Source organism: Corvus moneduloides, chromosome Z (genome assembly GCF_009650955.1).
Source record: "Corvus moneduloides isolate bCorMon1 chromosome Z, bCorMon1.pri, whole genome shotgun sequence".
NCBI classification, from domain to species: Eukaryota; Metazoa; Chordata; class Aves; order Passeriformes; family Corvidae; genus Corvus; species Corvus moneduloides.
Genome location: NC_045511.1, coordinates 13,961,823 through 13,976,655, shown reverse-complemented (window position 1 = coordinate 13,976,655; position 14,833 = coordinate 13,961,823). Strand labels below are relative to the sequence as shown.

General features: G+C 40.5%; 1 protein-coding gene across 2 annotated transcripts in view; it reads right to left on the bottom strand.

The window, feature by feature from the left end:
- The window catches only part of ADAMTS12 (ADAM metallopeptidase with thrombospondin type 1 motif 12), a 160,276-nt gene that overhangs the window by 18,894 nt on the left and 126,549 nt on the right, over positions 1-14,833 (bottom strand). For both annotated transcript variants that reach the window (XM_032096207.1, XM_032096206.1), the window contains exons 17-19: positions 11,134-11,260; positions 4,123-4,333; positions 928-2,076 (exon numbers count right to left, since the gene is read on the bottom strand). In XM_032096207.1, coding sequence (XP_031952098.1) covers positions 928-2,076; positions 4,123-4,333; positions 11,134-11,260 — 1,487 coding nt within the window. The remainder of the gene's footprint in view (positions 1-927; positions 2,077-4,122; positions 4,334-11,133; positions 11,261-14,833) is intronic.

The window sequence follows — 14,833 nt, the reverse complement described above, 5'->3', positions numbered from 1 at the left end:
GTTGTAAAGCTATGGTGGTGATGGACTGTGATACATCAAAGTACCCACTGTAATTCCATGAAAGCATGGGGGGTTGAAGCATTCAAACTGTAATTGTGAGCAGAAGTACTTGTGCTGAAATAAGCAAATGACAGTAGCTGTAATTTGATGAGGACCCTTTGCTCCCAGGGAAGGGGGAGAGCCTCTATTCCTAGAGATGAAGATGCTCCCAGAGATGGGTGAAGATAACCTTTGTTTCTGAACAGCTCAACCTTAAAATGGTACCCCATTAGCTCAAGATTGGACCCTTGAAAACAGTTGTGGGGAAAGCTGTAAGTTGGGGAAAGGGACTTCCACATGTGAGCAGAGAACCAACCCGGGCGGCTGTCTCGCTGTGACATTGAATCCATGAGAGAACTGTTTATTGTGGAGATGTCTCCATAGCATGAGTAAGAGGGACTCCTCTCCCTAAGTGAACTGAACAAGGTTATTATAGAAGTGGTAAACAGACTGAACATCTCAAGGGTTGTCTTTTTACATTGTCAGTGTTCGGAGAAGGGAGAAAGGTGGGGGGAGGAGAAGTGTTCTGAAGGTTTAGTCTGATTTTTTTTTCCCCCTTTCTTTTAGGTCTGTTAATAAACTTCTTTATATTCTTTTAAGTTTTGTACCTGCTTTGCTTTCTCCTAATTCCTCTCTCACAGAAAGAAAATAAGTAAGTAATAGATGGATATTTTGGACCAAACCATTACACCCCATGATGACTATATTAATTCTCTGTAAGCAACCTAATCTTAGCTATCCCAAGTTACCACTTTTTTTGTGATAAGTATTTCATATGTATGATACTGATTTCAGATAATTGTGACAAACTAAGAAGCTTCGCTTCTTGAGCAGTGTTTCAGACAGCTGTTCACACACTCCAGTTCTTACGACCAAAAAATAACCTACCTCACTCCAGTTGCCTACTATCCAGTAGGCATCACTGGACAAACTGCTGGATGTTATTACATGGTTGTTTTCTGTGACATTCATTAAAACACCCTCAGTTGCTGCACTTTGGTTCTTCAGAGTATGCTTGGGAGCTGTGGATTGTGTGCTGGTAGTTATGGTGTCAGGCAGCTTTATTTCTTCTCTGCTGTCAGTCTGGTCTCTGGGTGCATGACCAAGCTCTGAGGGCATTTCTGTAACCACTGCTTGTGGGGTAGTTACCTCTAGAGCAGGCATATCAACTTGCAGACTGACATAGTTTGCTGCTGTTGGAAGTGCCAGCCCTTGTGCTGCTCTGCTAACAGGATTGAGCACAGAAGGGTCTTGGTGATGAGATGCTAGTGGGGACTGAGAAGTCACACTCTCATTTTGAATGACAGGAGAGGCAGTGTCCAAGGTTGTGCTTCTGGTTCCAATTTCAGGACTGAGTTCTGTGCTGTAAAAGAGATCAACTGGTTTCTTGCTAACTCCAAGTGGCCCATCAGTGTTGTCAGATTCTTCAGTTAAGTAATCATAGCTGGAAGTTATTCCTGGACTACTAGTAAAAGAGGAAACAGGAGTGTCCTCACTTCTTTGCATCTCACTCTCTGCAGTAGAAACTGGCTCACTTTTAGAGGTGCTCTCAGCATGCCTTATAATTTCAGTATTTAAGCTGTTACGAAAAGGCCATGAAGTAGTATTTAGATATGAGCTATTTTCAGTAGAAACAATTGGGTAGTTGTAAACATCAGTTGATCCAGCAAAATTATTTTGTAATGTCCTGTTGGCTGCTCCCTCTTTTCCTGAGACATTACCCAAACCAGAGGACGTAGGCAAACAGGAAGTTACACCTTCATGCTTGGGTATTCTTGCTGTTGTATGGAACCTGGGGTTTGGTCTGGGTATTCTGCGAGGAAGACTCCTTTCAGGATCAGCAGTTGTTTTTCTGATTATGATCTTGCCTCTTCTGGGTGCCTGTGGGGGCATCAGAAATCTCCCAGCAGAAGGGCATTGCTGAAGACCACACAGGGCTTTAGAGTTTGGTCTCTTGGAACTATCACATGGCTCATCATTATTTTTGGCACAAGTGACATTACGAGTCCTTATTCCACCTCCACAGGTGACAGTGCACTGCAAATGAAATAGAATTAATGTATCTCCCCTCTTCATTCTGCTGCACAGAAGTATCAGATGGCACTTGTTCATAATAAAGAAGCATCATGACAAATAATCAATTACAAAGCTTTTCCTGAAGAACAAGCCCTTTATTCTAGTGATGTTCTGCTATCATGGAGTTTTTTCCAAATTCTTCAAAGTAAACGTCACCTTAGGGAAATAGTAGTGAAAAAAGACTACATGATAAAGACAAAATATCAAAGTAGTATGATAGGATTTTATTTCTTCATTGACTCACAAAGTCATCTAGCCAGTACCTTTTCCACCAGATTTATGAAAAACAGACTAAAAACGTGGAATCAAACCCTGAGCATTGACGGCCAGTGCTGCTCACAGTGCCACAAACCTGCTGTGATGATCCATGCAGCTCACAGACCCTTGCTGACTTTATGAAACCGATTTTTCATTCAGTCTTAGTACTACCAGAGCTACTAGCATGTCTTTCCTCAACTAAAGATTACCGAAAGTAATCAGCCAACCTGGCTTCTATTTAAATGACAGCACTGCTGTGTATAAAGGGTGCTGGAAGGAGACCCAGCTTTTCTGTGATGTTTTTCATCCTCAGGTCCACAGGCACAGCCATGCCTTCAGCAGCTGTCACTCCACTAAGGATTTTGTAAAATCACACTTCTGTGGTTTGAGATACTAAGGCTGGATGACTGGTGAGTAGGAATGGAGATGTTACAAACAACCTACTGGAGGAATTCTTCCTCGAATGCAAGGGAGCCTAACCAGGTGCTCAACATGAAGTGATGAACACTCCTTTTGCCAGGACTTTAATGCTCCATGCATATCTAACTCATTTTAGAGCTAGTCTGGGTCATGGGGCAGTAGAAACACCAGTGACCTTGTGTTGCTGGGGCACTCTGTTGTTCACAGCTGTAAAATAACATCAGCTCCACAGCAACAGGAGCAGGGAAGCAAGCAGAGTAGCCTCACAGTAGGTAAGTTCATCAGCTCCTGGCCATCCTGTCATTTGTGCAGGTGAAACAGCCCATCCTATGCTCTCTCCCTCCACTTCCTCCAGGTATAAAATGTATTTTTGTCAGTAAGTTGTAAATATAATCCAAGGGCACATGAGCACCAGCAGTGTGCCATTCCTATATAATTGCACTGCTAGTCATGTAAGCTCATTCTGTTCTTTCACAGGCGTTTAAAACAGGGGGGTTAATCAATTAAAAAAACAATCAACATTCTGTAATGATGGTGTGTGAGCAGCATAAACCAATCCAATACAGTCACAAGATTTTATTATTTCACTATGTGACTCTGTTCTCACGGCAGTGAGTCTACGTGAAAAAAAAAAGACTTAGGAGAAAGATGAGAGAGGAGTTTTCAAAAAAGATAGGAATACAGTATTTTCAGCTGGAAGGACTGTCAATGATCACCTACTCCAACTGCCTGAGCACTTCACGGCTGACAAAAAGTAAAAGCATGCTTCTAAGGGCATTGTAGAAACGCCCTCTCACACACTGACAGGCTGAGGGCATCAAACACCTCTCCAGGAAGCCTGTTCGAGTGCTTGACCACCCTCCCAGTAGAGAAATGCTTCCCAGTGTCCAGCCTGAACCTCTCCTGGTGCAGATTTGAACAATTCCCATATGGTCTCAAAGCTATGGGGAAAAAGCCAGAGTCCCGAATGCAAGAAATAAGAATAAAAAGAGTGTAAAAACACTTCTTTGTTGACTGACAGATGTGACATAGAACCTCCCCCCAGTCTGGCCCACAGCAGCCTGGCTCTCACACAGACTCTTTAGCACTAAGCACACTACATTCTGCAGTCCCAAAAGCTCAGCAAGTTAACATGCAATACTTGCTGAAGTCTTTTGAAAGCAGGCCTGCTCTTTTTTCTTCTGCACAAAGGATGCGTGAACACATCAAACAAACAAAAAACATTTAAAAAAAATTAAGAAGGCAAAACACCAGGTCATTTGTCCTCTCTACTGGCTATAATAGGTTATTTTCACAAAAAGTTCAGTGTTTCAGCTGACATGAATTTACCTCAGTCCAGTTGCTCACTGTCCAGTCAGATGGGCACAAAATATCTCTGTTGCATGACAGATGGGTCTTTGGTTTAAGCAGGTGCTGGCATTCCATGACATCCAGTGCCTGCTCATCAGATCCCACTGTCTGGATGCAAAGTACAGCTCTCTTCTTCTGGCCTGTTGGGCCACATGTGGTTGAACATTTCTGCCATTCCCCTGCCCACCACCTGAAAACCAGCAGGGTGAGAAACATCAGAAAACAACCCACCATAAGCATATTAAGGAAAAGGTCAGAGACTGCAAGAAAAAGAGCCAGTAATTTAAAATCTGGGCCCAGATATATGTTCTTCACATTAAGTTCAGATCACTCAAGCTCTCCCATCCATCCTGTGCTCTAGTACCAGCCAGTCAGTGAAAGAGAGAAGACAGAAGTAGGCAGGGTTTCCAGACAGAAGTAGACACTGAGCTTTATGTTTCAATTAAGTGTAAGAATCCACTGAGTAGGTAGTCCTTCAAATCCAAATCTGAGGAACTTCTAGCAAATCTACTTAAGCAAGTAATCTATTTACTCTATCTCACTGTTCTTCTGTTTACGGCTACCTCAGTGCAGAAGAGTTAACAAATGAGAATCAGTGGGGAGTCTGTAATGACAGCATGGAGGTGGAAAACATCCCTTTGCCCATGTCTATGCAGCCAGTACTGCACAAGTGCTCAAACTGGCTCTCCATGAGGGTTACCTCCACAAGGCCAGTTCCCATTAGGGGAAGCAGTGAGGCACAGAACCCCAAACCCAGATTACCCAGAGCTATGCTCTGTGTGAGCAGTGTGGGAACAGTGTGCTGCAGTGCTGTCCCTCTGGGCATGGTGTCCAGATCTGCACTAGGCTGGACTTTTCTGTTCTTCATTCCTTCACAAAGTAGAAATGAGCCCCTTATGTGTCTCTTCCATGATTAAAGTCATTCTTCCACAGTGTGAAATGCAATGTTCCACCAAATTAAGGATAACTGTTTCCTCCAGAGCAGTATTTTCCAGTGCAAAACACCTTACCAACAAGAGCTGTTCTCTTTACATTTGGTTCACCTTAGCCTTTCCCCATCATCATCCAACTACTTTTTCTCGTGATGACCATGAGCAGATTGTGCACCTGCATATCTGCCCTCCATTATAAGAAAGGGAAGCAAAAATTTCTGGTTTTCTACAGTTTGAGAAGTATTGGCATCAACTGTGACACTTGCCTAAAAATTTATCTTTATAGTTGAAAAAAAGGGGGAAAGAATCAAAGAAAAGCCTTTTTCCTTCAGTTAAGAGTGCCCTAAGTAAGAATACAACTTCAAGCTGCTGCATACAAAACCTGGCCCAGCTCTAAACTCTAAGCCACAAAAGCTCCTAGACTTTACTTGTTCATGAGTTTTCAAGGAGGTCACAACAAAGCCTTATAATGAAAATAAAGCAGGAATATATTTAGAAAACACCTTTCTAGAAAAAAAGGCAGAAAAAATTTATTTTGGCTTACAACCAAAGCCATTCTATTGGTTTTTTTTCCTTTTAATGTCCATGAATTTAGAGACAAAATAATCCTAATCTGATCAATACCTCAAAGTTCAACATCCAGATTTATAAATTCTTACTCCTTTCTTTGTCTTTTTTGACAATCCCTCTCCCATTCTCACTGTAGTTTCCATGTTCCTTAATTCATTTTTACTTCCATTGCAAATGAGCTGCTGCTGATATGGAGGGCATTGGTACCTATTCCTAACAATTAAAAAATAACCCACCAAACAACCAAGACTCAGAGCAATCAAGCTATGATACAGTTTATTTATGCAACCATCTGATCTTCTTTGTGGTACCTAATCCTATCTTCTTTTGTTTAGTTATCTATACAAACACTATTTCATTTTAAGTTACCCCAGAAGCCCTTTGTGGCACTGACTGCTTTGCTCTAGAATGCAGTCCATGCCATCACAACCCAATGGCAAGGTCTCTGAACCAATTAAACAAAAAAAAGCATCCAAAATATTTTTCTTCTCCTCCTGGCCTTCCTTCAGATTGTTTCTTGTTCTTCCAGGCTTCTGCAAACAACAGAGGAAAACTAACAAGTAAGTACACCTCAGCAGAACAGAGGAATTTAAAAAAAATAATAAAAAAAAAATTATCACAACCTGAATCAAGCCATTTTACGATTGTTGTCATCTCTTGCATCTTCTTTACAATTTTATCTCTTCTATAATCTTGTAAACTGCTGACATTTCGGCACAAATGGAATTTTAATGGGACCAGATTACATATTTCAAGGTACAGATATGCTAAATTGACACCTCTTCCCCTTCGGTATTTTCAAATGGCTCTGACTGAGGGTTTAGCAATTGGCAGGTTGAAATACCAAACTCCAAGTAATAAATTATCAGACCTTACTACAGAACCTACCTTGAGCAGCAGTAATGGTGTGTGATTAACTATTGCACACAAAACACTTTTTAAAAGCTGTTGAAGTAGTCAAAAACTCAGGTGCTCCACAGTTAGAAAATCCCAGAACTAAGATTTTATCCTATTCCATCTTTATGATCAAAATAAAATTACAGTCAGCCAGTCTGTAGACTTCTTCCTCACTCAGTGCAGGTAACTTCAAAAAAACTTGCTCTAACTGGAAGTTTATTCTTATCAGTAACTGGAATTTTTGATGTTGTGTTTTCCTATTTTCATCCCAGGGTACATGCATATGCCCTAAACATCAAAGAGTCGGAAGCCTGACATGGAGTCACCTGTGCTCTTGTCTCTCCATGTTTTCTGCTGAGGACCTGAACTGTGGCATCTCGGCCAAAGGGTAACAAAGGCAAAGCAAGGATGGCAAAACAGCCAACATCCACTTCTCTGTTCAGGTACAGGATGCCTCAGAGCAGGTTCTGGACCACAGAGAAGAGAGCCGCACCCGAGTGACTGCCTTGCCAAACTCTGCTTATCTTGGAGCTTTTGCTGTCTCCTCACACTGCAGAGGCATGACCAAAACTGGAGGTGACTGCTGAGAACACATCCAGAATTGACACAGTAATCTGAGCTCTAAATATGCAACTTCTAAGCTGAAATGACCAAGCTGTTGGACCTCCCAGACAAGCTAAAGACTGTGATGAGAGACTGGGACAAGCTGGTGGAAACTAAAGCCTGATGGTGAGTCGCCATCCAATACTTATTTCTACCTCCGGTTTCTGATTCTACTTCTGGCATTTACTGCTACAGCAACTGAGTGGTTCTTAAGTAATACTGCATCATCTGATCCCTTCAAAGTGAAATGGCTGTCTTATCTCCACAGGCAGGCAGGCATGCCACTGAAAGATTGTGGTAGCAAACAAACAAACAAACAAAGAAGCAAAATGCATGATTTGGGTAATTAATTTGCATGAGCACTAATTTTCCTCAGGCTGTCAAAACAGAGAGCAGCCTGTCTGGTGAAAACATAACCTCAGGTAGTTTTCAGCTTAAGGTGTGAGTACTCAGCTCTTCTGCAAGAAGTCTGGGACAGAGACAGGAAGAAAATCTCATTCGTTCAGCTGGCATTCAGCTACCTTAAATGAGACTTATCTTTTTGCTCCCGCACTGTTTCTAAAGCTTGTAACAAATTAGGCAGAGCCCAACAGAGTGTCCATGACATCATCTATACAGAGATGATGTGTGGTGAATGATGTGTGAATACTGTTGAAAAAGCAGCAGCATGGGATTTTGGAACTGTAATTTGCTAGTCATGCCTATGGGGTTTAATGTTCCTTCCCTCCCACCATGCCATGTCACACCTACAGAGAGACGGTTGGCTTTCATTACGTATTTGTATAGAATCAGGCAAAGCAAATATCAACAGGGCACTGATTCTCACTCTGTGCATTATAATAGAAACCAGATTTCCTATTCTTATTATGCTGTTGGAAGTCTGGAAGCAGGACAACACAATAACAGCAGATAAAAAGCAGGAGATTACAAGTAGTTGTAAAATAATCTGCTTATGGTTACTGTTCAAGTGGGTAGTCAAGTTAAAAAGGCTCTGGACAATTTTCTTTGCAGGGGAAAGCAAAACTTTATTCACAATGCTGTGAGTAGTTAAAATCTCACTCTTTTTCAGGTGGTATCTATTGATTTTAACATTGACACCTATGGGACTAAATACCTGCCTACCAAAGAAATATGTAACTAGAAACCATACTCCACAGAATAATGTGGAAAAAAGCATGCATTTATGCTACAGTCTCAATGCACTGCAGCTAAGCAATATCACTCAAGTTGTACATGAGTGGTTGCAGGACATTTTAACTCTCAGCTGTCCAGCCACTTTTATTTTGTTCTGAATCAAAACATGGCACACGTGTATTGTGATATTTTTAATATTTTTTTCATTTTCCTCTGAATTGTTTTAGGAGAAAGTATAATAGTAAGTGTAATACTAAGCATAAAACAAATACAAAGCAATCAGCTAACAAACAAGAATGTTAAGGCTTAGACTGTAATTTAAACCGTTTACAACTGACTTCCTGAAATGGATTAATGAGATAAGACCTGGTTTGTGAGAGCCACAAACATTTTATTCTTTGTCTGTAGCTTCTGTTTGATAAATTATCTATTTCTTATTTAGTGGTGCAGTAGCATGTTTAATGGTAGCACGTTTTTCATCACTGGGATTTAGTAGGGAACAACCATCTTTTTTTTTTGATAGAATGTTACTATAAAGCACCTGGTTCACTGCTGAGAAGTGCAAGGTCATCCAATGATTTGAGTTCTGTGGCTGCAGCACTAAACAAAGGTCTGCTGCAGTGTTGTGTTTAACAGCACTGTCCTCACCTCTAGCACAGAATTTAGCCATCTCTCTACGGAACACTTTGTCCTCAGCAGCTTCACGTGGACTCTCAGTTATCCCATAAAATGCTATATGGTTCAGTCATGTCCGCCTCCAGTTTTCAGACTTTCTTTAGAACTAGCAAACTACACTAAGGTGTCTTGGGTTCCAGATGAAGATTATTAACCACCTGTCTGGATTAGACGTGCCACACATGCCACGGAAAGCGAACATCAACTCAATCCCATGCTGGGACTACAGCCTGGAACAGAGAGCAGATTTACAAAAGGATGGGCTTGGGAAGAGTGACTAACAATTCACTCTTTGCTGCCATCTCTTCCAACACAAGAACTCAGGGCCACCAACAGAAGTTAGTGAGATCCAGGTTCAAAATAGTTAAAATGTGGTGGCGCTTCACTGAGGCACTAGAGCTGTGGAACTTCCTGCAGAGTTTGTAGTAATGGAAGTTTTACAAGGTTGCAGAGGAAGGCTGCATGAGTGAGGTTCATTGGAGGTTACTGATTAGACAAGCCATAAAATGGAAATGCCTTGAATTAAAACCAGCTGGAAGCTGGAAGAGCATCAGAAAGAAATCTGATTTATGTTTGCCTTGCCCTTATTCCTCCTTAGGCATGTAGACCCTGCTGAGAGCCAGAACAGGGACTGAGACCTTTGGTCAAGCTATTACAGTCGCTTTTATGTTACTAAGAGAAAAATACACGACATGACTCTAGAATTAAATACATATGGTTTTCCTGCACCGCACTTTGTCATGACTTTGGTGTCCTCAGAAGCATGACTTGTGATTGCCCCTGCAGCACAGAATGAGCTCAAGAAGCATCACTCAGGCTGTCAGCACAAGAGAGCTTTTCTGCCTGGTCTGCAGAAGAGTTTCGTTCATGTATGACATTCTGCAATCTGCTCAACAAGGGGAATATTGCCCTCCCTCGCTTACAGAGCAGGTCTAAATAATGTTGTCACTTAGAACAAATGGCATAAATTGAGTTAATTTGGAATTTTTGAATTGATAGTACAGTTTATATGTGCCATAAAAAACACCTCAATGTGTATGGGTAGCCTCAGCTCTTAACAAGTCAAGTAATTAAAAAGTTGGGTCTACTGTCAATTGATTTCCTGACAATCTACAAAGAATTATGAAACTGCGGTAGTCTATGATGCAAGCACAAAGATGTAACTCCCAAAGGAGCCATCATCTACTGTTGTGAAGATACTTGGAAACAACTAATAAAACCAACAACCATGCAGAACTTTTCACATCAAAGTTTCACTAAATTCACTGCTGGCAAATGCAACACAATGAACTCCACAGACTCATTGCTTTGATTTGATCCTGATGGAACTAGAATTACTAGGGAAAGACTGGTGAACCTTTGTGAACAGCACAACAAACAACTTTCAAAGACAATAGAAGACAAAACCAAGATGTTCTAGTACCTAAAGCATGAAACAAAAACCAGTATTGATCTCTTCCAGCAAATCTGTGCCTGTTGTACAAGCCCGCAGTTCTGCAGGAACTTGGAATGTTTATTGTGATTAGTCTTCCTTACCCTACTCCCTGAAATGGTAGCACAGAAAAAACAGAGATGAATATAAATTAAGAGAATGTTATGAGAAAGGAAAAAATTATTCCCATGTGATCACAGAATGAAGAAAGCTGCACTTCACTCAAAAATAAGAAGGAACATAATAAAAAAAAGCCGAATACTGCGTTATAAAGAAAGTATAAAAATTAGTTTTAGAAGCAGGCATTTTCACTCATCACCTCTCACAAAAAGGACAAAGGCATATAAAAAAATACTGAGAAACAACATCAAAAGGCTCTGCTAGTTTGTTTTTGGAACACACAGTGATGCATTATCACTTGAGCTAAGCCAAGAATACAATTTTTAAGTAAGAACCTATATGGTCTTTAGGCATACCTGAACCCTTTTGTTCAAAACAGTATCTACATACATGAGAAAACAATCTCTGCCACTTCCAGCACAGACTGCTCAGTAACTTGCCTTAGAAACCTCTGAGGGTGGCTCACTTCTAATTTGTTTAGAGGGGGTTTCTCGCACCTTGCTCTGTAGCGCGTGGCAGCCCTCACCATGGTAGGCTGTGGATGCCACACCAATGTGACATCAGAAACACCTTCCTTTGAGTAAGGCTGCTAGTGAACACCCCCAGAGCCCCTCCAGAACCCATTACCTGGGTGGGCAGTCCTGCTCATAGCACTTCTTCTGCCGCCCGTTCGGCTGCGTTGCTGGGTCACAGAAGGAGTTTTTGATCGCTCCACTTCCCTTCCACACGCAATGGGCGATCTGCCGCTGCACTCCTTCCAGAGAAAGACACACAAAAAAAAAGGAAGAGTAATCCCTGTAGGCTGGGGATGAACTGCAGAAATCCTCAGGAATGAGCATCCTTCAGTCAAGCTGAAAAGGTTAAGCAGAGCTTTTTTGGATCAGATCAGAGTTCAAGCGACATACTAGAAAGCACTTTTCTTAATGGAATTGTAAGCCTCATAAAGGGCTCTTGCAGGCCCTGAAGTAGGTTTAAATAGCTATGAAAGGTTCTTGAGTCACTCACAGACAAGAGGAAACACAGCAGCATCAGGCTATTCATAGCAATCCTGGTTTTGCTGACCTTTTCTTTTTTCTTTCAGAAGGCTGTTTAAGAACACAAACCAGAGTCATAGAATAACCCTGTGACTCTTAATGTGAACTCAAATTTAAGAATTTTTGGTACACATTTTGACTGAAATAGATGATGAAAAAAGTCTTCTATTTTCTAAGTAAGTAATACACAACACTTAGCACAGGAGGCAAAGCACCGTGATGAAGACACACACAGAAACAATCCATACAAACAATGTGGGTTATTTCCCAACATTTCCATTTATACAAAACCCCCCTCATTTAACAGAAAGAAACATGAACCAAAATACTACATTACCCTAGTGTGAATCTAAAGAAAGTCAGTTTCAAGGGGCCTGCTTCCCATATAGTTCTGCAAAAATTTGAGGGAGATCTCTTGCTGCAACCCAATGAAAAAAAAGGTATTGCAATGTTACAGTTATAAGGGTTGTAGTGAGACTGATACAGAGGCATTAAAATAGTTCAAACAAATCTTAAGGACTAGAAAGACTGAAAAAAAATTCACTCTCATTAAATTAACTGTGCTATTAATTTGCAACAATTAATACACACACGGTAGATTACTGCATCTCTCTAGAACTTTTATCCTTCTAGGATGCACAGAGTCTAACAGCACTGTTATCATGGTATCAAGGATAAGTATTAGGCTATTTTGCAGTATGTTTAGGAAACAAGCTTTTCCTTTCCTCAGGCCTCCTAATAACTAGTGTGGGAAACTATGTGGAAGATAAGAACAGAAATACATAGAAAATAATTGGGAAATAGGAATATATTCCTCTGAGACATATAGACTCAGAGAATCATAGAAATGTTAAGGTTGGAAAAGACCTGTAAGATCAGCAAATCCAATCATTAACCCTGCACTGCCTCAACAACGCAGAAGGGAGTTTTCCACGCATATTTGGGTCATTTCACAGAAACCAACGGAAATCTATATCCCTTTCTTTACCCCCTTAGAACATCAGGTATGTGAGGAAATGCTTTTGCTTTTTGATTACTTTCAGACTTCTGACTGAGACATACGAAACAATTACTGACTACAGCACAAGATTTGATGACTGACTGCTCCAGTCAGACATGAAGGCTGATCTTCTAGAACAGCAATTAGTGTCACCTGTATGGAAAGATTAAGGGACTGAGGCATTCAAGCTCCAGGGTACATGGTGTGGAAGCAGCCGCAAGACTGCGGTAAGTCTGGACATGGTGATGTCTTATTCGTAGGTGACTTCAAACAGGAGAAAGCTTTTTGCCTCAGCTCCCAGGGAGCAGTGCTCTCTTTTATGCTCTGGTATAAATGTAACTGGAATATTTAGCAACCTTTCTGCTAGCTGTAAACAAAGCAGTTCACAGAAATGTTTCTGTCTCTTTCAAAATCATGATATGTTGCTGTTCCAAATACAAAAAACAAGGAATCTTTTGCTTTGATAAATTTTTAGTGTCATTTCAGCTGCCACAATTCACTTTAAAACCACTATAAACATTGGCAGAAGTTTTGCTTTGAAGCTGTACATTCTCATAAAACGATCAGCTGACATCAATGAATTAATTTATTCTAACAAACAACTTTTATTATGAAAGTTATGTGAACTCCCACTGTAGCTTCAAATCTCTAGCAGTTCAGCTCCAAAGTTGGAAGGAATCCTATATGCATATACCAACACACACAAATAAATGTAGGTTTATATGTTATGACATAATGAAACAGTTGGTTTTATCAGCCTGAGCAAGCTGAACTAGAAAACACTGCTAAAGCAGAAAACTTGTCACCCCATGCTGACCCTGCCCTAGCAAGTATTTACACAGTTATATGTAACTTAAGTGGGTCATTTCCTATTTAAGTCCTATTAAGATTAATAATTCTAAATACACTGAAACCTTAGAAATATTTGAAACCTAAACATTATTTCTAAAGGACTTTGAGAGGTAGCTGTTTTCCTCCACCATTTTTATTCTCTCTGACCTCAATGCTAATTAGTTCAACTGATGTGTACCATCTGTGAAAAAAAACCCTACAAGTATTTCTGGGAAAGACAGGAGAAACCAAGAAAGATAATTGCCAGATCAAAGAATAATCTTCATTTCACTAAATCTGCTCAGAGATTCCTTCTACTTCTCTGTGACACTTCACCGCTAATGCAGAGCTCTTTAGACGCGAGGCTGACCCACGCAGATCCTGATTTCTCACTTGGTTTGCGAAGAAAAGTGACAGCTCAAAGTCATCTGGGTGTGGAAGGCTTTTGAAAGAGAGATTAGAAATCTTTTGGCTGCAGAGCCCTCAGTTTGGGCTGAAAACAACAGAAATTAAGGACCATAAGCAAGTGTATAAAAGGTGTATGAGAAAGATACACACTTGATTTTAGAGCTCATTTGAACAAGTAGTTGTCTGAGTTCTGAACTTAGATACTCTGAAAGGAGTTCACTTTGTATTTATATTTATATTTATATTTATATTATTTTATATTATATTTACATTATTTTATATTATATTCTGTGCACGCACAAGTTATGGGTAGAATACAAGTGCCAATCTTTACATTCTCAGCATTATAAAACTCAGACCCACAAGAGTGAATGGAAACTGCGTGACCTTTGTTTTCTAGAACCAACACTGCATTTCTAGGAACAATTGGAGATAACTTTGCAAGGCCTTTATAAAAGTTATGAAGGATTTAGAGGGCACATAACAGTTAACCCCCAAACAAATTTTAGAGTTAAATCCTTGTGCAGAGCTTTGAAAAACTGCCAATTACTGATGCTGTCTATGGAGAAACAAATTTTTTACATTGGCTAATATTCTCCCTTAGTTGCCGCTGTGCTGTGCTACGCTTTTTCTTAAATTTAATGCCACTCAAAGTTGGTTCTGAGAAACAAGATTAAAGCCTTTAGACAAGTAGGAAGGATTTATACTTGTAATTCCAACATTACCCATTCTGTGATTATTTAAAGAAGGAATAATAGGTAGTTGGTCTAGAAAAAAACCTCAGTGACACATTTAAATTAATATGGATTTTAAAAAGCTTACAGGCTCTATTTGCTGTCTTGAGAGAAGGCTCTGGAGGGACAGCTCTTGTCCAGAGGGTGCAGCAGTGTGCAGGACACTGGTGTGCACACACTCTGCGCTGCAAGCAATTCTTTTCTGCATAGAGCATATGGCAGGAAGAGATTCAACCTGTCGTGCACTGAGGGCAGAGAAAGGCTTGTGGTTTTTTACTACAAATTATCCCCTCTGGTGCTTGTTTGCCATGAACTGGATT